The sequence below is a fragment of the Coregonus clupeaformis genome, chromosome 10, assembly GCF_020615455.1.
Source record: "Coregonus clupeaformis isolate EN_2021a chromosome 10, ASM2061545v1, whole genome shotgun sequence".
Classification (NCBI taxonomy): domain Eukaryota; kingdom Metazoa; phylum Chordata; class Actinopteri; order Salmoniformes; family Salmonidae; genus Coregonus; species Coregonus clupeaformis.
Genome location: NC_059201.1, coordinates 50498682 through 50521841, shown reverse-complemented (window position 1 = coordinate 50521841; position 23160 = coordinate 50498682). Strand labels below are relative to the sequence as shown.

Below are 23160 nucleotides of genomic sequence, written 5' to 3'. Positions count from 1 at the left end.
GTTTGCCCTGTGAACATCCCGTCTACCGAGAGAGAGTCGAGTCAGACACTCTGCAACGCACATCATCCTCACACACACGAACACACACCCACAAAGGAAATGACTGCGATTTGTTGCCAAGAGTGTGTCACTCAGAGTCCTCACTATCTCCTCACCGTGACATTGAGCGATGGTGGAGGAGTTTCAAAAGCGAAATAGCCGTTAGCAGGCATTTTTAAGGCTTACTCTCCTCTTAAGACCAGGGGATCAGTTAGTATGCCATCCCACAAACGTGAGGTCAAATCAGGGAGACGTCCACCGGTTGTGCCTGGCATTTGATGAAATATAGTCTCTCTTGACAGATGTTAAAATTGGGTTCTGGGTGCGGAGATTAGGTGAAATATAGCTAGAAATGGAATATCGCCAAGTGCCGACTCAAGAATATACGTACGTCCCTGTAGTGTGTTCAAACTGGGACTTAATCTGGGTGTAGTTTTGTTGCTGCAAGTGATTTATAAGCAGATTTGACAAATTGTATCAAAAATCGAAATAGTTGAGTTGATGGAGGCATTGAATTAATGGCCAGCCGTCTTTCATTTGGAAATCGTAATCACTCCCTTATGTCATTGAAATGTGACGCGGCTTTTCATTAATTGCACAAATGCACATTATTAAACAACCGTGCTGATTGTCTGTGAACATTTGATGCAAAATATCTCATGACCTTTAACTCTCAGCACAACTTTCAATGAAGTAAGATGCAAACATAACTCTCTCTCCCTTCTCTCTCTCTCTCCCGCTCTGTCCAGGTTGGAGCAGGTGCAGGTGAGGGCTTCAATGTCAATGTGGCGTGGACGGGAGGCTTGGATCCCCCCGTGGGCGACGCTGAATACCTGGCAGCATTTAGGTACAGTAGAGACACACACACCTAACCTACCTCACCTTACCTCCAGCCCAATTCACATTAAAACAAAAGCACAAAGATTATATTCTAGTCAAAGCCAGGGGTGCTCGCTATTGATTCATAGAAAGTCTTACCAAACCTCGTCACTCATCGTTGAAATACGACACACAGCTGTGATATAACAGACATGTATATCATGTGTTCAGATGTTATATTGTGGTGCGAGTTGGATGTTTGTGATGCCATCCAATCCATGGGGAATTCATGGATTTACTTAGACCATGACCTCTGCGTACATTAATGAACATACTTTGCTGGTGTCAAACCATATATGATAACATAATACATATTTTGAAAGCTGAGAGACAGCCCTTTCAAATGATATGACATGCAATAGCACCACATCAATCAAATGGTAATCAGTCAAGAAAAAACACCTGTGAAAATGTGTATCTTGTACACTGCCATTTACACGACCTCCTAATGATAGAGAACAACTTAGAGCATATTGAGTCTTCCTTATTTTGTAAGGAGTGACTGAAATCAGAATTGAACTGGAATTACAAAATAAGGCATATAATTACAATAATTGGCTTTTAACTTTAATTCCTTCTATACAGTGCCTTCGGAACGTATTCAGACCCCTTGACGTTTTTCACATTTTGTTACGTTACAGCCTTATTCTAAAATGGATTAAATGTTATATTTTTTTCAGCAATCTACACACAATACCCCATAATGACAAAGCGAAAACAGGTTTTTATCAATTTTTGCAAATGTATTAAATATAAAAAACAGAAATACCTTATTTACATAAGTATTCAGACCCTTTGCTATGAGACTCGAAATTGAGCTCAGGTGCATCCTGTTTCCATTGATCATCCTTGAGATGTTTCTACAACTTGATTGGAGTCCACCTGTGGAAAATTCAATTGATTGGACATGATTTGGAAAGGCACACACCTGTCTATATAGTTGAAGTTGGATGTTTACATACACCCAAATACATTTAAACTCCGTTTTTCACAATTCCTGACATTTAATCCTAGTAAAAATGTCCTGTTTTAGGTCAGTTAGGATCACCACTTTAGTTTAAGAATGTGAAATGTCAGAATAATAGTAGAGAGAATGATTTATTTCAGCTTTTATTTATTTTATCACATTCCCAGTGAGTCAGAAGTTTACATACACTCAATTAGTATTTGGTAGCATTACCTTTAAATTGTTTAACTTGGGTCAAACATTTTGGGTAGCCTTCCACAAGCTTCCAACAATAAGTTGGGTGAATTTTGGCCCATTCCTCCTGACAGAGCTGGTGTAACTGAGTCAGGTTCGTAGGCCTCCTTGCTCGCACACGATGTTTCTGTTCTGTCCACACATTTTCTATAGGATTGAGGTCAGGGCTTTGTGATGGCCACTCCAATACCTTGACTTTGTTGTCCTTAAGCCATTGGAAGTATGCTTGGGGTCATTGTCCATTTGGAAGACCCATTTGCGACCAATATTTAACTTCCTGACTGATGTCTTGAGATGTTGCTTCAATATATCCACATCAATTTCCTTCCTCATGATGCCATCTATTTTCTGAAGTGCACCAGTCCCTCCTGCAGCAAAGCACCCCCACAGCATGATGCTGCCACCCCCGTGCTTCACGGTTGGGATGGTGTTCTTCGGCTTGCAAGCTTCCCCTTTTTCCTCCAAACATAACGATGGTCATTATGGCCAAACAGTTCTATTTTTGTTTCATCAGACCAGAGGACATTTCTCCAAAAGGTACGATCTTTGTCCCCATGTGTAGTTGCAAACCGTAGTCTGGCTTTTTTATGGCAGTTTTGGAGCAGTGGCTTCTTCCTTGCGGAGATACAGGACTGGTTTTACTGTGGATATAGATACTTTTGTACCTGTTTCCTCCAGCATCTTCACAAGGTCCTTTACTGTTGTTCTGGGATTGATTTGCACTTTTCGCACCAAAGTACGTTAATCTCTAGGAGACAGAACGCGTCTCCTTCCTGAGCGGTATGACGGCTGCGTGATCCCATGGTGTTTATACTTGCGTACTATTGTTTGTACAGAGTAACGTGTACCAGGCATTTGGAAATTGCTCCCAAGGATGAACCAGACTTGTGGAGGTCTACCATTTGTTTTCTGAGGTCTTGGCTGATTTATTTTGATTTTCCCATGATGTCAAGCAAAGAGGCACTGAGTTTGAAGGTAGGCCTTGAAATACATCCACAGGTACACCTCCAATTGACTCAAATGATGTCAATTAGCCTATCAGAAGCTTCTAAAGCCATGACATCATTTTCTGGAATTTTCCAAGCTGTTTAAAGGCACTGTTTAAAGTACAGTGAATTATAAGTGAAATAATCTGTCTGTAAACAATTGTTGGAAAAATTACTTGTGTCATGCACAAAGTAGATGTCCTAACCGACTTGCCAAAACTATAGTTTGTTAACAATACATTTGTGGAGTGGTTGAAAAACAAGTTTTAATGACTCCAACCTAAGTGTATGTAAACTTCCGACTTCAACTGTATAAGGTCCCACAGTTGACAGTGCATGTCAGTGCAAAAACCAAGCCGTGAGGTCAAAGGAATTGTCCGTAGTGCTCCGAGACAGGATTGTGTCGAGGCACAGATCTGGGGAAGGGTACCAAAACATTTATGCAGCATTGAAGGTCCCCAAGAACGCAGTGGCCTCCATCATTCTTAAATGGAAGAAGTTTGGAACCACCAAGACTGCCCGGCCAAACTGAGCAATCGGGGGAGAAGAGCCTTGGTCAGGGAGGTGACCAAGAACCCGATGGTCACTCTGACAGAGCTCTAGAGTTCCTCTGTGGAGATGGGAGAACCTTCCAGAAGGACAACCATCTCTACAGCACTCCACCAATCAGGCCTTTATGGTAGAGTGGTCAGACGGAAGCCACTCCTCAGTAAAAGGCATATGACAGCCTGCTTGGAGTTTGCCAAAAGGCAACTAAAGACTCTCAGACCATGAGAAACCTGCCGCCATCCCAATGGTGAAGTATGGTGGTGGAAGCATCATGCTGTGAGGATGTTTTTCAGTGACAGGGACTGGGAGACTAGTCAGGATCGAGGGAAAGATGAACGGAGCAAAGTACAGAGAGATCCTTGATGAAAACCTGCTCCAGAGCTCTCAGGACCTCAGACTGGGGCAAAGGTTCACCTTCCAACGGGACAAGAACCAAAAGCACAAAGCCAAGACAACGAAGAAGTGGCAAAGTACTGAGTAAAGGGTCTGAATACTTATGTAAATGTAATATTCCCTTTTTTTTAAACTTTTTTTTTTATAAATGTGCAGAAATGTCTAAAAACCTGTTTTTGCTTTGTCATTATTGGGTAATGTGTGTAAATTGATGAGGGGAAAAAAACAATTGAATCCATTTTAGAATTAGGCTTTAAAGTAACAAAATGTGGAAAAAATCAAGGGGTCTGAATACTTTCCGAAGGCGCTGTATATATATATAAAACATTTTTCATTTAAGAATGATGGAGGCCACTGTGTTCTTGAAGACCTTCAATGCTGCAGACAATTTTTGGTACCCTTCCCCAGATCTGTGCCTCGACACAATCCTGTCTCAGAGCTCTACGGACAATTCCTTCGACCTCACAGCTTGATATTTGCTCTGACATGCACTGTCAACTGTGGGATCTTATATAGACAGGTGTGTGCCTTTCCAAATTATGTCCAATCAATTGATTTCACCACAGGTGGACTCCAATCAAGTTGTAGAATCATCTCAAGGATTATCAATGGAAACAGGATGCACGTGAGCTCATTTTCGAGTCTCATAGCGAAGGGTCTGAATACTTATTTAAATAAGGTATTTGTGTTTTTATTATGGGGTATTGTGTGTAGATTGATGTGGTTAAAACATTACTTAATCAATTTTAGAATAATGCTGTAACGTAGCAAAATGTGGAAAAAGGGAAGGGGTCTGAATACTTTCCGAATGCACTGTATAGAAGGAATTAAAGTTAAAAGCCAATTATTGTAATTATATGCCTTATTTTGCACTGTATATCTACATTTACATTTACATTTACGTCATTTAGCAGACGCTCTTATCCAGAGCGACTTACAAATTGGTGCATTCACCTTATATCTATATATATATATATATGTAAGTGTTTAGCTCACATAATATAATTTAAAAGTATGCATTATGGTGTCTGTAGTACAGTTGTGGTCAAAAGTTTTGAGAATGACACAAATATTAATTTTCACCAAGTCTGCTGCCTCAGTTTTGATTATGGCAATTTGCATATACTCCAGAATGTTATGAAGAGTGATCAGATGAATTGCAATTAGATGCAAAGAGATGTTTCTATATTACAAGCACACGTTTATTATTAGTGGATTGAATACATCTCTTTGCACAGCTTTACTTCCTAAAGAGTTTCCATTCCCCTTTAATACTGCATGCCGTTCTGTAGGTTATTGACGGTCTTTGCGTTGTCATCTCCAATTCGACTGGCCCCCTTACAGAAACAATCTATACTAATCCTATAAGATTATCATACACATTTATTATAAAAATATTATAGTAATATTATAGTAATTACTATAGAAATTACTATAAAAAATATTATGGTATTTTCGGGAAATTACTATAAGAAATCTAGTCATTTTATATATATCTACAGTGAGGGAAAAAAGTATTTGATCCCCTGCTGATGTTGTACGTTTGCCCACTGACAAAGAAATGATCAGTCTATAATTATAATGGTAGGTTTATTTGAACAGTGAGAGACAGAATAACAAAAAAATTAATCCAGAAAAACGCATGTCAAACATTTTTATAAATTGATTTGCATTTTAATGAGGGAAATAAGTATTTGACCCACTCTCAATCAGAAAGATTTCTGGCTCCCAGGTGTCTTTTATACAGGTAACGAGCTGAGATTAGGAGCACACTCTTAAAGGGAGTGCTCCTAATCTCAGCTTGTTACCTGTATAAAAGACACCTGTCCACAGAAGTCTCCACCATGGCCATGTCACGAGTTACAAAGCCAGAACCCAGAAGCAGACCAGGACAAGGTAAGTTGAAACGAAGGTGAGTGTTTATTTACAAATTCAAGAGTGATGCTGAATAATCCAGGGAACAGAGCGGGCGGCGTTGATTAGTTGTTGGGGGTGCAGTGGTTGATCCAATCATGGCTCGGCAGCCGCCGACCACCAGGCAGAGGTTGGATGAAGGTCCCGGATGAGTGACTGCAGATGGAACAAAACGGAGGTAAGTAAACAACAAACCAACAAGGTGCAAAACAACAAAACTAACGCTAGAAGCTCTAAGACTGATACTCTGGTAAACCTACTGTTCATGGCTAACGATCCGGCAGGGAATGGATGTTAGGCCAGAGCCTAAGAAGGGTGATGATCAGGACCAGGTGTGCAGATTGCTGATGGGATGCAGGTGCGGAAATCAAGAGAGCTCCCCGGAGCGTTCCAGAACCCTCGGGAAACTGGAGATCACGAGCAGAAAAACTAGTCCACAGACAGGACCCGACTCAGACTGCCGGGATCGTTACAGTACCCCCTCCGACGAACGCCACCGGGCGGACTCCCGGAGCGCCAGGATGGAGGCGGTAGAAGTCACGGATGAGGTCAGCATCTAGGATCTGTCGCCGCGGAATCCAACTCCTCTCTTCAGGACCATACCCCTCCCAGTCCACGAGATACTGGAAACCCCGGCCCCGCCGTCTGGAATCCATGATGCGTCGCACCGTGTAGGCAGGACCACCTCCGATCATCCGAGGAGGAGGAGGAGGAGGCGGAGGAGGCAACAGAGGACTGAGGAAAACAGGCTTGAGGCAGGAGACATGAAAGGTGGGATGGACTCTGAGCGTCCTCGGGAGTTTGAGTCGAACTGCCACCGGATTGATCACCTTCTCCACCACAAACGGACCAATGAACTTCGGTAACAACTTCCTAGACTCAGTCCGTAAAGGAAGATCCCGTGTGGCCAACCAGACCCTATCTCCGATGGTGTAGGTGGGAGCGGGGATCCGGCGACGATTCGCCTGGAGCTGATACCGGTCCGAAACTCTAAGGAGTGCCTTTCTGGCCCGATGCCAGGTCCGGTGGCAACGACGAATATGGGCCTGAACAGAAGGCACTGAGAGCTCCTTCTCCTGAGAAGGGAACAAGGGAGGTTGGTAGCCATACAGGCACTGGAAGGGAGACATCCCAGTGGCAGATGTAGGGAGAGTATTGTGGGCATACTCAACCCAAGGCAACTGAGAGACCCAGGAGGTGGGGTTGGAAGAGGCCAGGCAGCGTAGCGTGGATTCCATCTTCTGGTTGGCTCTCTCCGCCTGACCATTAGATTGGGGGTGAAAACCAGATGTGAGACTGACTGTAGCTCCAATGGCCAAACAGAAGGACTTCCAGACAGCAGAGGTAAACTGAGGGCCACGGTCGGAAACGATATCACTGGGCAACCCGTGGACCCTGAAAACCTCCCTAACCAGGATCTCGGACGTCTCCGAGGCAGAGGGAAGCTTGGCAATTGGCACAAAGTGGGCGAACTTGCTGAATCTGTCCACGATAGTCAGAACGACCGTGTTCCCCTCAGAAGCGGGCAACCCAGTGACAAAGTCCAGGGCCAGATGCGACCATGGTCGCCGGGGAATAGGAAGGGGGTGAAGTAGTCCAGAGCTGGGCCGATTGGTACTCTTATTCTGCGCACACACTGGACAGGCAGCAACATAACCCCGAGTATCCTCGGCCATGGCAGGCCACCAAAAACGTCTGCGAAGAAACGCCATCGTCCGAGCCACGCCAGGGTGACAAGCCATCTTGCTGGCGTGGGACCATTTGAGGACCGCAGGGACGAACCGACTCAGGCACAAACAACCGACCGGGTGGACCGTTACGGGACCGGGCTGCGTCCGAAGAGCCGCCATCACCTCCTCCTCAATCTTCCACCTAACAGCTCCCACGACGCAGTTCCGGGGGAGAATTGTCTCGGTCTTGGACCCACTCTCCTCCGTCTTGGAGAACATCCGAGACAAGGCGTCCGCCTTGCCGTTCTTAGATCCAGGTCCGAACGTCAGGGAAAAATTGAATCGTCCGAAAAACAACGACCACCTGGCCTGACGGGAGTTGAGACGTCTAGCCGATTGCACGTAAGCAAGGTTCTTGTGGTCAGTCCAGACAATAAACGGCTGCTCCGCCCCCTCCAACCAGTGGCGCCACTCCTCCAAGGCAAGTTTCACCGCGAGAAGCTCCCGGTTACCCACATCGTAATTCCTCTCCCGCAGGCGAAAGGCGACGAGAGTAGTAGGCGCAGGGATGGAGTTTACTGTCCGTGGAGCATCGCTGCGACAGGATGGCGCCAACTCCCACATCAGACGCGTCCACTTCAACGACGAACTGACGGGCCGTGTCCGGTTGAGAGAGAATCGGTGCGTTGGTGAATCGCCTCTTCAAATCCAGAAACGCTCGATCCGCCTCCGGATTCCACTTGAAGCTCCTGATACTGGAAGTCAAGGCCGTTAACGGAGCGGCCACACGGCTGTAATCCCGGATGAATCTGCGGTAGAAATTCGCAAACCCCAAAAATCTCTGGAGCTGCAATCTCGTACCGGGCTGGGCCCATTCCAGAACCGCTCTAACCTTCTCCTGGTCCATCCTAATCTCTCCCCTGGAGATGATGTACCCGAGAAAGGATGTCGTGTGGGCGTGAAACTCGCACTTCTCGGCCTTCACGAACAGGCGATTCTCCAACAATCGCTGCAGAACCTGCCGGACATGCTGGACGTGGTCGGAAGGTTCCTTCGAGAAGATCAGAATGTCATCCAGGTAAACAAACACAAAGAGACCGATCATATCTCTCAGGACGTCGTTCACCATACTCTGGAATACCGCTGGAGCATTGGTCAGTCCAAACGGCATCACCTGATACTCGAAGTGACCCATCGGTGTATTGAAACCCGTCAACCACTCGTCTCCCTCTCTGATCCGGACCATGTGATACGCATTGCGTAGGTCTAGCTTGGTGAACACCGTAGCACCCTGTAAGGAGTCGAAGGCAGAACTCATCAAGGGCAGGGGATACTTGTTCTTGACCGTGATGTCATTCAAACCCCGATAATCAATACACGGTCGAAGAGAGCCATCCTTCTTACCCACAAAGAAGAATCCTGCCCCCAGGGGGTGATGACGAGGGACGAACGAGACCAGCAGCTAGGGACTCCTTGATGTAGGTCTCCAAAGCCTCACGTTCAGGGCGGGAGATACTGTATAACCTTCCCTTGGGGTAGACAGCTCCAGGGAACAGGTTGATGGCACAATCATATGGTCGGTGGGGGAGGGAGTGACAGAGCCTTCTGCTTACTGAACACTTCCCCCAAATCGTGATATGTCTCGGGAACCAGGGACAAATCTGGGGGTTTAGCCTCAATCACCTGACTGGGAACCGAATGGGGACAGGCAGTCTTGAGACAGTTAGCATGACAATCAAGGCTCCAACTCGTTACCTTGCCCGTCACCCAATCGAACGTGGGATTGTGTTCCTTCAGCCAGGGGTATCCAAGGACCAGAGGAACATGGGAAGACGGCAGAATGAAGAATGAAATCATCTCCGAATGATTCCCCGACAACAGCATCTTAACCGGTTCAGTCCTCATCGTGATACGTGCCAGACTACTGCCGTTCAGAGTGGTCGCTTCAATGGCTTCCGGCAATTGCTCCTTGGAAAGCCCCAGCTGTTCCACCAACTCGGCATCAAGAAAGCTTCCATCGGCACCTGAATCGATAAAAGCGTTAATCGCTAAGCTCTGATTCCTGTTCACAAGGGTAGCCGGGAAACGGGGTCTGACAGAGGTACTGAGAGGTTGAAACTGGCTCGCTAAAAGTCCTCCCAACTTTAGCGAGCCGGGCAGTTTGACGACCGCCGGGAACAAGTGGAGATGTAATGTCCCGAGCTACCACAGTAGAGGCAGCAGTTGGTCTTACGTCTATGTTGACGCTCCTCCTTGGTTAACCCGTGCCGCCCCACTTGCATGGGTTCAGAATCGGGAGAGAGGACCTCTCCACTAATCCTTTGTGGTGGAGAATGATCGACGTGTTCTGGTCCACCACCCGACCCGACTGGGAACTGAGAAGCTGATCGATTGGACGGACCCCATTGCTTCTCCCTCCTTCGCTCTCGGACTCGATTATCCACCCGAATAGACAAGGCTACCAAGCTGTCCAGGTCACTAGGCTCCGGATAGGAGATCAACTCATCCTTGAGCTGCTCCGACAGACCCTGGTAAAAGGCCGCTTGCAGAGACTCCTCATTCCACCCACTCTCCACAGCCAACGTCTTGAACTCGATCACGAAGTCGGCCACGCTGCGAGTTCCTTGGTGAAGCGAAAACAGGCGCCTAGCTGCGTCCCTCCCTCGGACGGAATGGTCGAAGAGCTTCCTCATCTCGGCCGTGAACCCCTGGTATGAAGCCATGCAGGGGTCTTGTCGTTCCCAAACGGCTGAAGCCCACTCCAGCGCTCGACCACGCAGCAACTCAATCACAAAGGCTATCCTAGCCTTGTCTGTGGCATAAGAGTAGGGCTGTAGATCGAACACTAACCCACACTGCATAAGGAAAGAACGGCATCTTCCCAGCTCCCCCTCATATTTATCCGGCGTCGGAACCTTGGGCTCACGGAAGGACACAGCTCCAGACGCGGCAGGCGAGATGGGTGAAACCGGTAGTGGATCCTCCACCGGAAACTTGCGCTGGTTCTGGACCTCCGTCAGACCGGTAGAAAGGTTCCGAACTGACAACGCTATCTCCTGTAGTGCCGTGCTATGTTGTCCCAACATCTTCTCCTGATGGGAAATGGCATGGCGAACAGAGTCCAGGTCCGCTGGGTTCATTACTGGCCGGATCGTTCTGTCACGAGTTACAAAGCCAGAACCCAGAAGCAGACCAGGACAAGGTAAGTTGAAACGAAGGTGAGTGTTTATTTACAAATTCAAGAGTGATGCTGAATAATCCAGGGAACAGAGCGGGCGGCGTTGATTAGTTGTTGGGGGTGCAGTGGTTGATCCAATCATGGCTCGGCAGCCGCCGACCACCAGGCAGAGGTTGGATGAAGGTCCCGGATGAGTGACTGCAGATGGAACAAAACGGAGGTAAGTAAACAACAAACCAACAAGGTGCAAAACAACAAAACTAACGCTAGAAGCTCTAAGACTGATACTCTGGTAAACCTACTGTTCATGGCTAACGATCCGGCAGGGAATGGATGTTAGGCCAGAGCCTAAGAAGGGTGATGATCAGGACCAGGTGTGCAGATTGCTGATGGGATGCAGGTGCGGAAATCAAGAGAGCTCCCCGGAGCGTTCCAGAACCCTCGGGAAACTGGAGATCACGAGCAGAAAAACTAGTCCACAGACAGGACCCGACTCAGACTGCCGGGATCGTTACAGGCCAAGACCAAAGAGCTCTCCAAGGATGTCAGGGACAAGATTGTAGACCTACACAAGGCTGGAATGGGCTACAAGACCATCGCCAAGCAGCTTGGTGAGAAGGTGACAACAGTTGGTGCGATTATTCGCAAATAGAAGAAACACAAAAGAACTGTCAATCTCCCTCGGCCTGGGGCTACATGCAAGATCTCACCTCGTGGAGTTGCAATGATTATGAGAACGGTGAGGAATCAGCCCAGAACTACAAGGGAGGATCTTGTCAATGATCTCAAGGCAGCTGGGACCATAGTCACCAAGAAAACAATTGGTAACACACTATGCCGTGAAGGACTGAAATCCTGCAGCGCCCGCAAGGTCCCCCTGCTCAAAAAGCACATATACAGAGCCGTCTGAAGTTTGCCAATGAACATCTGAATGATTCAGAGGAGAACTGGGTGAAAGTGTTGTGGTCAGATGACACCAAAATCGAGCTCTTTGGTATCAACTCAACTCGCTGTGTTTGGAGGAGGAGGAATGCTCCCTATGACCCCAAGAACACCATTCCCACTGTCAAACGGTACATGACGGGGCCATGTACCGTCAAATCTTGGGTGAGAACCTCCTTCCCTCAGCCAGGGCATTGAAAATGGGTCGTGGATGGACGATTCTGTGCTTCCAACTTTGTGGAAACAGTTGGGGAAGGCCCTTTTCTGTTTCAGCATGACAATGCCCTCGTGCACAAAGCAAGGTCCATACAGAAATAGTTTGTTGAGTTCGTGTGGAAGAACTTGACTGGTCTGCACAGAGCCTTGATCTCAACCCCATCGAACACCTTTGGGATAAATTGGAACGCCAACTGTGAGCCAGGCCTAATCGCCCAACATCAGTGCCCGACCTCACTAATGCTCGTGGCTGAATGGAAGCAAGTCCCTGCAGCAGTGTTCCGACATCTAGTGGAAAGCCTTCCCAGAAGGCTGTTATAGCAGCAAAGGGTGGAACAACTCCATATTAATGCCCATGATTCTGGAATGAGATGTTTGACGAACAGGTGTCCACATACTTTTGTCATTAAGTGTATGAGTAAATTTTTTTAGGATTTGCGTAACTTAAAAATAAGTCATATAAAAAGTGTAGAGTAGCTCTTCCACCAATTCAATATGAGTTGAGACATGTTGTTGGATCTACACGTTTTTTGAGACACGGGCAATGTTCTGCAATTTATTTAATTTTGGAAATATTTAAATAACATTGATTTTAAACGTAGATGATGTAGCAGAAAAAGGCAAACAAGCTGAACAACAAGTATGACAATGAACAACAATGTTCTTCATTGAAAAAAGCATATTAATGATAGGTATGCAAGTGAGCTCTTAAGCAGCTGGGAGAACTACTAAAAACTCACTATAGGAATAATATAGAGATTTTGATTCATGATAATACTATTCAAATACTATTGAGTATTATAACAGAAAACATCTGGCAGGAAATCCTATAAGAATATTATATAGGGTGAGATATATTATAGGACACTATATGCCCACTATAGGTTACTATAGAAATCCTATAATATCCTATATTAATACTATAGTTATTTTCTGTAAGGGGGGGCACTGAATATTATCATCCTAGTCCATTGTGAATTGATACTACAGTTTATTAAATAGCACAGGCAACAGTAACGAGTAATAACAACAGTGTTTGCTCAATATGTTTGGAGTGTTGACAGTCAACATTGTTGAAATTGGCTTCAACAAGTATGTCTTTACGCATCACACTTCTCCTAAAAAAAAATGATACTAGGCTCCTGTAAATTGTATTGTATGTGTGAGGCATGTTCTCAATAACCAAGAGATAGCCTAGGCCTGCCGTTGATATGGCCTTATAGGACTGAATCATTTGAATACGTTTGGTGGAATGTGTCTTTGGTAACCAGACAAGAGACACTCTTTGGAAATGGGGATGGATTCAAGCTGAATGGAGTACACACTGCAGATAGGCCTATTTCAATTGTGAATAATGCAAAAGAATGATGGCAAAATCCTAACGAGTAGACCATTTAGAAACCGGTAATACTTTGTTTAGATAGTCCGTCTATAGATGCTCTACAGACTATCAGTAACATTTCAACAAACTATCTACTAACCCTAGCCCTAACCTTAACCCTTATCCTAACCCTAAACTTAACCCTAGCCCTAACATTAAACCTTACCCTAACCCTTATTCTAAACCAAACCCTAACCGTAACCTTAGCAAGCAGTTGCTTATCAACAGATAGTTTGTTGATAGTATGACCATCTGTAGAGCATCTACAAATGGACTATCCGGACTAACCAAATAAAGTGTGACCTAGAAACCTTTTATAGATGGGCTCTTTGGCTAATGCATGGCCAGGATAAGAAATACACCTGACGCATTGCTGTTGAAACAGCTTTCATTATAGTAGGCCTAGGGCTTGTTTTTGAATCACATTAAATGGAAAACAAGCAATTGTTACAGGAAAATAACTGAAATGTTTCTAAATAGGGTCACCGGTATCTGCTCATCTCTCGTTCCATGATGGGCTTATGTACATGTTGCCTACATGAGGGGTTTAAGCATTTCTAAATAATAACAGGAGCTGGCTAAAATAATGTACAGATAAAAAGGGGATGTCCGCTCACATTTTGTGTTTGACAATTGCGCTGGCTTAACGCCAGCCGGAAATAGAGCCCATTGTGTAAATATATGCCACTGTATGGTGCTGCGTCCCAATGTCTTTTTTCTGTGCACCGCACTTTCCACTTCATTCAAGCCACAGCCCCTGAATGAATAGCTGCTCGGTTTGCAGCATAATGAACTTTGAGCGTTCCTGTCAGCGGTGTTGGCTCGCCACCAGGCAGTTAAACAGTATGTGAGGTCTGTATGGTGCATACACACACCGTGGGTGGGCCAAGCTCGTCAAACTCACGAAGCTAACGGCTAAAGCCATGCTGTACCGTTACAAGCCAACGATTGCAACAGGCAGACGCTAGGCCCAATGTTTACCCTTAGCATACTATGCTATTTGCTAACTCACTGAGAACCACTTAGGCAGTATAGTCTGTGTTGATTCACTGGATGTATAAAATGGGAAGAAAACCTGTTAAATGTTCCTTAGTTTAAGTGTATGTTATCTAGCAACTCTACCTTCGTTATGTGTACAGGTAGTTCCCAGTAATCTAGCAACTCTCACTTAGTTTTCAGTACAGGTGTTTGTTACCTAGATGTTACCTACTACAGATGTTACCTAGTAACTTAGCAACTTTTTCTACCTAATAACTTTTTCTTAACTCTCAGTACAGGTGTATGCTACCAACAACCTTTTCTTACAGTAGCTCTCAATACATTTAGATGTTACCTAGCAACTATTTATTGTATGCCTATAGGCTATATCCTGGTGTGGAATTGGAAAAATTAACTTTAGAAAATCCTAATGTAGAATCCCAGGAGTTCACCTTTAAGACACATATTTACATGTGAAAATGATTTCACTTTGGGAACTCCGCTCACAAGTGTTCCCCCCCCCACCCTATTCCACCAACAAACACTGTAAAGCAATATATTGTCGATTCTGTGGAAGGAAAATCTCTGTGACTGAGCTTCTATTCCCCAGACTTTCTGTACAGCCAGACAAGATGCACCCAATTTCAAGAGTTTCTGCAATGGCTGTACATGTAATAAGTGTAGTGACTGGTTCCATTCATTTACATTTTACATTTTAGTCATTTAGCAGACACTCTTATCCACAGCGACTTACAGTTAGTGAGTGCATACATTTTCATACTGGCCCCCCGATGGAATCCTGCCATCTTTCTAATTTGATTCATATTCATGATTTGAGATTTCAATCTCCCAGTTAGAAGCATATGTATTGGTGCATAGAAATGTAGAAATGGGCCGGTTCTGTTTATATCACATCTTGCCATTCAGAGGCTGAGGGATCTTGGGATGCCTCCAAAGGCCTCCAAAATGGCACCCTCTTCTGTATATAGTGTGTGTGTGGAGGGGGGGGTTGGGTGGATTTCAGTATAATCTGGTGGATTCCTTTGGAGTTGGGGGGTACAATGTGCTGTGTGTATGTGGTACTAGGCAGGGGGGTCAGGTAAAGGGGCTGTATGTTGGGGCGTAGGGGGTCAGTGGTAGGGGTTAGAATCTGATGAGGTAGTGTTTTTTAGGGGTGGAGGTTGATATAGGCTGGTGGATTTTTGTGAAGCGTGGGTGGGAGGGGGGTGGTACTTGTGAGTGTGTATTGAAGAAGAAGTGTGTGTGGTTGTTAGTGTGGTTGTTTGCAGGTGTGCACAGCCATGTGTATTTGTGTGTGTGTGTATGCGTGCACGCCAGTATGCATTTGTGCGTGTACACATGCATGTACATGAATGTGTATGTATGAGGAGGTGCACCCCCACAACACGGGCTGCAGGGTCTGGTAGTGCATGCCGGGGAGGAATGGGGGTAGGAGGGGTGCATTGTTAGGGAATCCAAAGACGGCGTAATTAAGCCCAATGGATCCCAGATGGCTGGCTGTCAGTGACGTGAGAAGAGGGACGAGCCCCTAATGGGAACCAGACGCCCGCCGAAACGCTTTGAACTGGCGGCCGGAGAGAGAGGGAAAGAGAGAGGGGAGAGAGAGGAAGGGAGGGAAAGGGAGAGGAGGAGGGGAGAGGCAGAAAGAGAGAGGAAGAGAGAATGGGGGAGAGAGAAAGAAGAAGGAGAGAGGGAGAGACAGGGACGAAGGGAGGATGGAGAGAGACAGAGAGAGGGAGATGGTGGGGGAGAGAAAGAGGTAGCAAAAGGAATCAAACACGGCATGGGCCGTGTGTGCTCGCTAAATCACTGGCAGCAGCAATGGGAGGAGGAAGGGAGGAGGAGGAGGAGAAGAACAAAGGAAGCGGTCCCAGAAGATGAAACTAGAGAATCTGTGCTGGCATCATCGTCAAATACTCCCCTCTGGACATCACTCTCTCTTGGTCCTGATGGTTGTTATCTGTTTGGTAGCACTTTACATAAAGTTGCCCTTGTTGGCATGTAGTTTAACTACTTTGGTAACCAGAATGTATCCTAGTAGGTACTCAGGTGTACCAGGTAACTGCATATAAGATACATAAAACAATTATTACATTTCATGGAAGAGGCCAAATGTTCAGTTTAGTGAGTGTGTTTTCGCATGAAATGTTGTCAAACTGAGAAATGTAAATGATGTGTAACTATGTGTAACTACATGGTATCTGTGTGACTTGATGTAATGTTTATCCATCTATTATGTGAGGCTGGAGTTAGAGCACCATGTGGTTAGCATTTCAACTTTCATCTACTTTTAATTGGGGTGACATTGTGTCACATACCTGTATGTTACCTAGGAGTTTGTAGAAATGTTTCGGACAGTTGGACTGATCAATGGTAGCCTGGTTCTGGATTTGTTTGTGCTGTTTCGCAATGACCATAGGTGTTGGCAAGACCGCACAAACTGATCTGGGACCAGGTTAGATCTGTGGAACATGGGGTTTAATTTGACCATGTTTCTTCAAAATGTTACCCAATGTGACATATCGTCATACCGTCCTTCTCTCATCTCGGGATTTACGGTATTACCGGTTTAGTACACAAGGGGGCACCAGAAAAAATGCAAAAATACCATTTGGCGACTATTACCAGAATGCTAAAAAGAAATTGCACAAATAATAGCGAATTTCCATGGAGGCTGCTAGCTAAATATGCTAACAAGTGCAAACTAAAATAAACTAATTGCAAAGACAAGGAATCTACCTCATAAAGTTATACATATATAGGTAGGAGCTACCGAATGTCATTTTTGGTGAGTTTGGACATTGACAAGCGAATGTGAACGAGAGACATTGTACAAATAAACAGAGTTTTGACGCATGCCTGTCTGAAGGAAGAACAACAGTACTGGCTCTGGGGCAGCATGTGTACACGCTGTGTCTGTGTGGAGTCTGGAGTCGCTAGGGCAACGGGCCTTCCTGCTCTGCTCAGAGAAGAGCAGACAAAACATTAGGAAATGTAGCTGTCTACATTATTTCTATGAAAGGCTTAAACATTAGAAATATGATGGCCATGCATAGTTTTTGACCAAAATAGACCTTGCTTTTTCATTGTAAGCTGCCAGCCAAATAGCGTTGCACTTCTGTTGTCATCTGATGAAAATGAAGCTATTTTATGTCGAATGTGGTGCACTAACTTATTTTCTGTGAAGGAAAACTATAGTTGCACATCACTGATCACTGTATTGAAGCAAAAAAACACTGTAGACTTTCCTGCTCCCGCCATCTCCCATTGTGCTAGTTACAAACAAACACGTGACTGGCTCAACTGTACTGGGGAACTAAGTAAGCTTCATAACGTAAAATAATGTGACAGGTGACATAAGAACGCAATCTGCTTTATCTCCTAACACATTGCACAAGTTGACTGCAGGTATTTACTTAAAAAATGACTACAAATATAAAAATGTATTGAAAAACGTCAAAGAAATAGTTACAACAGTATTGGCGGTATTGAAAAACCATCCCGTGGCTATTTCCAAATACCCCGGTATATGGCCTAGTGTGAAATGTACAGTCAATTAAAGGGTCATAGTCACATATAGTATGTTATTCTCTTGTGACCCTGAAGAATCGTGTTATGCTCTTGCTAGCAACTACGTTCGTCTGTCACGCAGGCTCAGCAATGACTTTCTCACGTGGGTACAGCAGAATTTTCTTTGTTAAAAAAAACTTTTTTTTTGTAACACTTTCTATGAATAACCTCTTCATAATGCATTATAAGCACATTTACTAGGCCTTATGAGCTATGCTATTTTCAATGATTTTGAGACGATTTAGGAAAACGTACTAGTTTGAGTGCTTGACCTACAACAGCGTTGAAGACTTGAACGACTCTTTCTTGTCAATGGGTTTAATGGTCTGATTTCTCTCTCCTGTCTGTCTCCAGGACTATAGTGATGCCGATTGCCCATGAGTTCTCTCCTGACATGGTGCTGGTCTCATCTGGTTTCGATGCCGTCAAGGGACATCCGGCGCCACTAGGGGGCTACAAAGTGTCGGCCAAGTGTAAGCTCACTAAACGCCTCGTCAGTTCCTCACTGAACCATACGCAGGGACACACGCAAATATACATTTGAGTGTACGCACACACACACATACGAAAGGTCATGGGATCACACATTATTATTTATTTTTTACAGTTGACAAGCATAATTGAGACTTAATGGACATTTTTTTGTAAATATGAATCCTCTCCTAATATCTAACAACTTTATAATAATGCTTTATTTTATTACAGTACATTGCCTATTTATAGCTAGAGAGTTAGGGGAGTCAAAAATGTAACAGTGGTAAAAAAAAACTCGCACAAATTGAGTAGCCTATGCTGCAGTTAGTTTTAAGTAGTGTTAAATAATCACATGTTGGCAGCCATCTTTGATTCCTTGGTGTTTTCCCATGTCAAAGCAAATCAAAAGGATTGATGTAGCAAAGTACTCAAATGGTTCTCTTTTATTACTTTTATTCAAACAAGTGTTATCACCTGTGGGAATTTAAATACCATTCATTCAGATGGTTTATTTTCAAACCGTTCACTTTTAAATGTTTACATCCTAGCTGGCACAATAACAATCAAGCTAGCTGTCTTTACTGGTTCACCATTGGCTCTAGCTCAGCCAATCCAAACGGCTTGATTAGAATAGATTTGATTGTGAAGCTAAATTAATACCTTACTCTCCCTTCTATGGATCTCACAGGTTGAAATGAACCTGTCCCACAAGTTCTAAACTGTTCTAAGAGCAACCTATTCCTTCCTCATCCTCACTATCTTAGGAGTTCTACTACGTTGATCAGACTGTTCTATATTTCACAGGGTTTATACAGTAGTTTAGTCAGTATTAGTTCCTGACAAAGAGCAAACAGTGGCAGTCTTGGCAGATTTGATGTTTATGTCTGTGAGCAGGAAGTCGCCCCACTGTGTATGATTATGTCAGATCGCTGAGTCTACTTTGTAAAAACAAGTTTTGACTTTGTCATTATGGGGCATTGTGTGTAGATGGGTGAGGAAAAAAATATGATTTTATCCATTTTGAATTCAGGCTGTAACACAACAAAATGTGGAACAAGTCAAGTTTTGACTTTGTCATTATGGGGAATTGTGTGTAGATAAGTGAGAAAAAAAACTATTTTTTCCATTTTGAATTCAGGCTTTAACACAATAAAATGTGGAATAAATCAAGGGGTATAAATACAGTGTCTTCAGAAAGTATTCATACCCCTTGACTTATTCCACATTTTGTTCAAAATGAATAGAAAATTGATAAAATCGTTTTTTTCTCACACAATACCCAATAATGACAAAGTGAAAACTTGTTTTTAGAAATGTTAGCTAATTTATTGAAAATGAAATAAAGACATATCTAATTAACATAAATATTCACACCCCTGAGTCAATACATGTTAGAATTACCATTGGCAGCGATTACAGCTTTGCATCTTTCTGGATAAGACCCTTAAGAGCTTTGCACACCTGGATTGTACCATTTTTGCCCATTCTTTTCTAAATTCTTCAAGTTCTGTCAAATTGATTGTTAATCATTGCTAGACAGCCATTTTCAAGTCTTGCCATAGATTTTCAAGTAGATTTAAGTCACATCTGTAACTAGGCCAATCAGAAACATTCACTGTCTTCTTGGTAAGCAACTCCAGTGTAGTTTTGGCCTTGTGTTTTAGGTTATTGTCCTGCTGAAAGTTGAATTTATTTCCCAGTGTATGGTGGAAAGCAGACTGAACCAGGTTTTCCTTTAGGAATTTGCCTGTGCTTATCTTCATTCCATTTATTTTTTATCCTGAAAAACTCCCCAGTCGTTAATGATTACAAGCATATCCATAACATGATGCAGCCACCACTATGCTTGAAGATATGGAGAGTATCACGTATCAGGATATGACCCAGATGCAGACACAGGAGGCAGATAGTACAGTTCTCCGATTATTTATTATAAACACGGGGCAGGCAAAGGCCAGGTCGAGGGCAGGCAGAGGTTCGTCATCAGGTCAGAGTCAGGCAGGTACAGGACGGCAGGCAGGCTCGGGGTCAGGGCAGGCAGAGGTTCGTCATCAGGTCAGAGTCAGGCAGGCACAGGACGGCAGGCACGGGGTCAGAGCAGGCAGAACGGTCAGAACTGGGAAAAACTAGGAAACAGAACTTGAGACACAGGAAGACGGGAAAGAACGCTGGTAAGACCTGACAAGACAAGATGAACTGGCAACAGACAAACAGAGAACACAGGTATAAACACACAGGGGATAATGGGGAAGATGGGTGACACCTGGAGGGGGGTGGAGACAAGCACAAAGACAGGTGAAACCGATCAGGGTGTGACAGAGAGTAGTACTTAGTAATGTGTTGTATTGGATTTCTCCCCGAACATAACACTTTGTATTCAGGACAAAAAGTGAATTGCTTTGCCACTTTTTTTGCAGTATTACTTTAGTGCCTTGTTGCAAACAGGATGCATGTTTAGGATTATTTTTATTGTGTACAGGAATCCTGTTTTTCACTCTGTCAATTAGGTTAGTATTGTGGAGTAACTACAATGTTGTTGATCCATCCTCAGTTTTCTCCTATCAAAGCCCTTAAACTCTGTAACTGTTTTAAAATCACCATTGGCTTCATGGTGAAATCACTGAGCGGTTTCATTTATTTTCCCGGCAACGGAGTTAGGAAGGACGCCTGTATCTTTGTAGTGACTGGGTGTATTGATACACCATCCAAAGAGTAATTAAAAACTTCACCATGCTCAAACGGATATTCAATTTCTTATTTTCTATTTTTACCCATCTACCAATAGGTGCCCTTCTTTGCGAGGCATTGGAAAACTTCCCTGGTCATTGTGGTTGAATCACTGCTCAACTGAGGGACCTTACAGATGATTGTATGTGTGGGGTACATACTGTAGATGAGCTAGTCATTCAAAAATCATGTTAAACACTATTGTTGCACACTGAGTCCATGCAACTTATTATATGACTTGTTAAGCACATTTTTACACCAGAACATATTTAGGCTTGCATAACAAAGGGGTTGAATGCTTATTGACTCAAGACATTTCAGCTTTTCATTTTGTAATAATTTGCAAAAATTTCAAAAAACATAATTCCACTTTGACATTATGGGGTGTTGTGTGTAGGCCAGTTACATACAATCTCAATTGAATACATTTTAAATTCAGGCTGTAACACAACAAAATGTAGAAAAAGTCAAGGGGTGTGAATACAGTACTTTCTGAAGGCACTGTACCTTTAAAAACCAGCAAATTTCAGCATTACAGCTTTTTCCCTCAGGGTTCTCACACATCCTGTATGTGTGCTTGGCAATATGGAGAATAAGGGGATTTTTGTATCAACGATTTTATCTATGCATCTGTGACCTTTGGAATGTTTTAATCCTTTTCATTGTAATTTGTGAATTCAAATAAAGTATTTAAATGTATCTCTCCCTCAGGTTTTGGCTTCCTGACACGTCAGCTGATGGGGCTGGCTGGGGGCCGGGTTGTCATGGCACTGGAGGGGGGTCACGACCTCACGGCAATCTGCGATGCCTCGGAGGCCTGTGTCAGCGCCCTGCTGGGCACTCAGGTCAGTAGACACAGATCTAAGACTAGCTTACCCCTCTGTAAATTCTAACCCTAGCCATAAGGGGGAAAAACACAATGCTGACCTTCGATCAGCATCTAGGGCAGTGATGGGTAGTCTTAAGGTGTCCACATGCTTCCCAGCAGAAACAGTTCAGAAGAGTTTGTGCATGTATTATGACAACATTTTGTGATGTTTTTGTTAGTTTTGGACTTCGGTGAGGTTTTTTTGGGCTGTTCGGGTACACCACTTTTTTTCCAAAGTTCAGGAGTCGAAGTGTACGCCCCTTCGTCTGTGATTGGTCAACTGTAGGGATTCTTCAATAGTCTTTGTTGTCATTCAACGTTTTTATTTGACTCGTTTTTCATTGAGAAATGCTGCACCAAACATCTTAGTTAGATGTAAAATTGCGCCACTAACATCTCCTCTGCTAAAACATCAAATTAATGACAGATTTCTTGAGTTATCTTAGATTAATTCTGACTATTTTGAGGAAGTGGCTACGGCGTCTCAAAATGGCCAAACAGTACTATTGCCACTTTTTTCTTGTTTTTCAAGCGAAGGTCTTTTAAGGGAGTATGCGAGCACACTCTTTTGGTTTGTCTAGCCAACTTCGGCTAGCCGCCAGACGAACTGAAGCATGCTGACGCCTTTACCCTGCAGGAGGATGGATCAGCTTACCCCTCCCCAAATCCTAACCATAACCATTAGGGAGAACAAAGCAATACTGACCTTATATTATTGTCTAGGGCAGTGTTGGGTAGTCTTACCCTGTTGTGGGTGCAGCCTTTTGCTCTATCCATGCAGTGCCAGCAACACACCTGTTTGCAGGGGAGGCGTAATGTGTCCTTAGAGTGATATAAGGTCTTTCACTTTAGTACATCACACCCACCGCTTTTGTATGTGTGTGTGTCTGCATGTGTGTGTGCGTGTAGCGTGCTATGTTTGTGCGTGCAACGTGTGTGCAAGCGTGCGCAAGCGTGTGTGTGTTTGAGTACCTGTCTGTGTGTGATGTTTTACTCCCCCCTCCTCCTCCTCTGTGTGTCCCCCTCCAGGTGGAGCCCCTGTCTCAAGCGGTTCTGGAGAGGAGACCAAGTCGCAACGCTGTCCTCTCTCTACAGAGAGTCATACAGGCCCAGGGTATGCACCTGATACACACTATCTGTCTCTCCCTATATCTCTTTCTTTGTCCGTCCTCTC

General features: G+C 44.3%; 1 protein-coding gene across 4 annotated transcripts in view; it reads left to right on the top strand.

Annotated features, from left to right (window-relative positions):
• The window catches only part of LOC121575540 (histone deacetylase 7), a 90340-nt gene that overhangs the window by 61376 nt on the left and 5804 nt on the right, over positions 1 to 23160 (top strand). For all 4 annotated transcript variants that reach the window (XM_041888707.2, XM_041888705.2, XM_041888706.2 and 1 more), the window contains 4 exons: positions 789 to 886; positions 18272 to 18390; positions 21830 to 21963; positions 23016 to 23100. In XM_041888707.2, coding sequence (XP_041744641.2) covers positions 789 to 886; positions 18272 to 18390; positions 21830 to 21963; positions 23016 to 23100 — 436 coding nt within the window. The remainder of the gene's footprint in view (positions 1 to 788; positions 887 to 18271; positions 18391 to 21829; positions 21964 to 23015; positions 23101 to 23160) is intronic.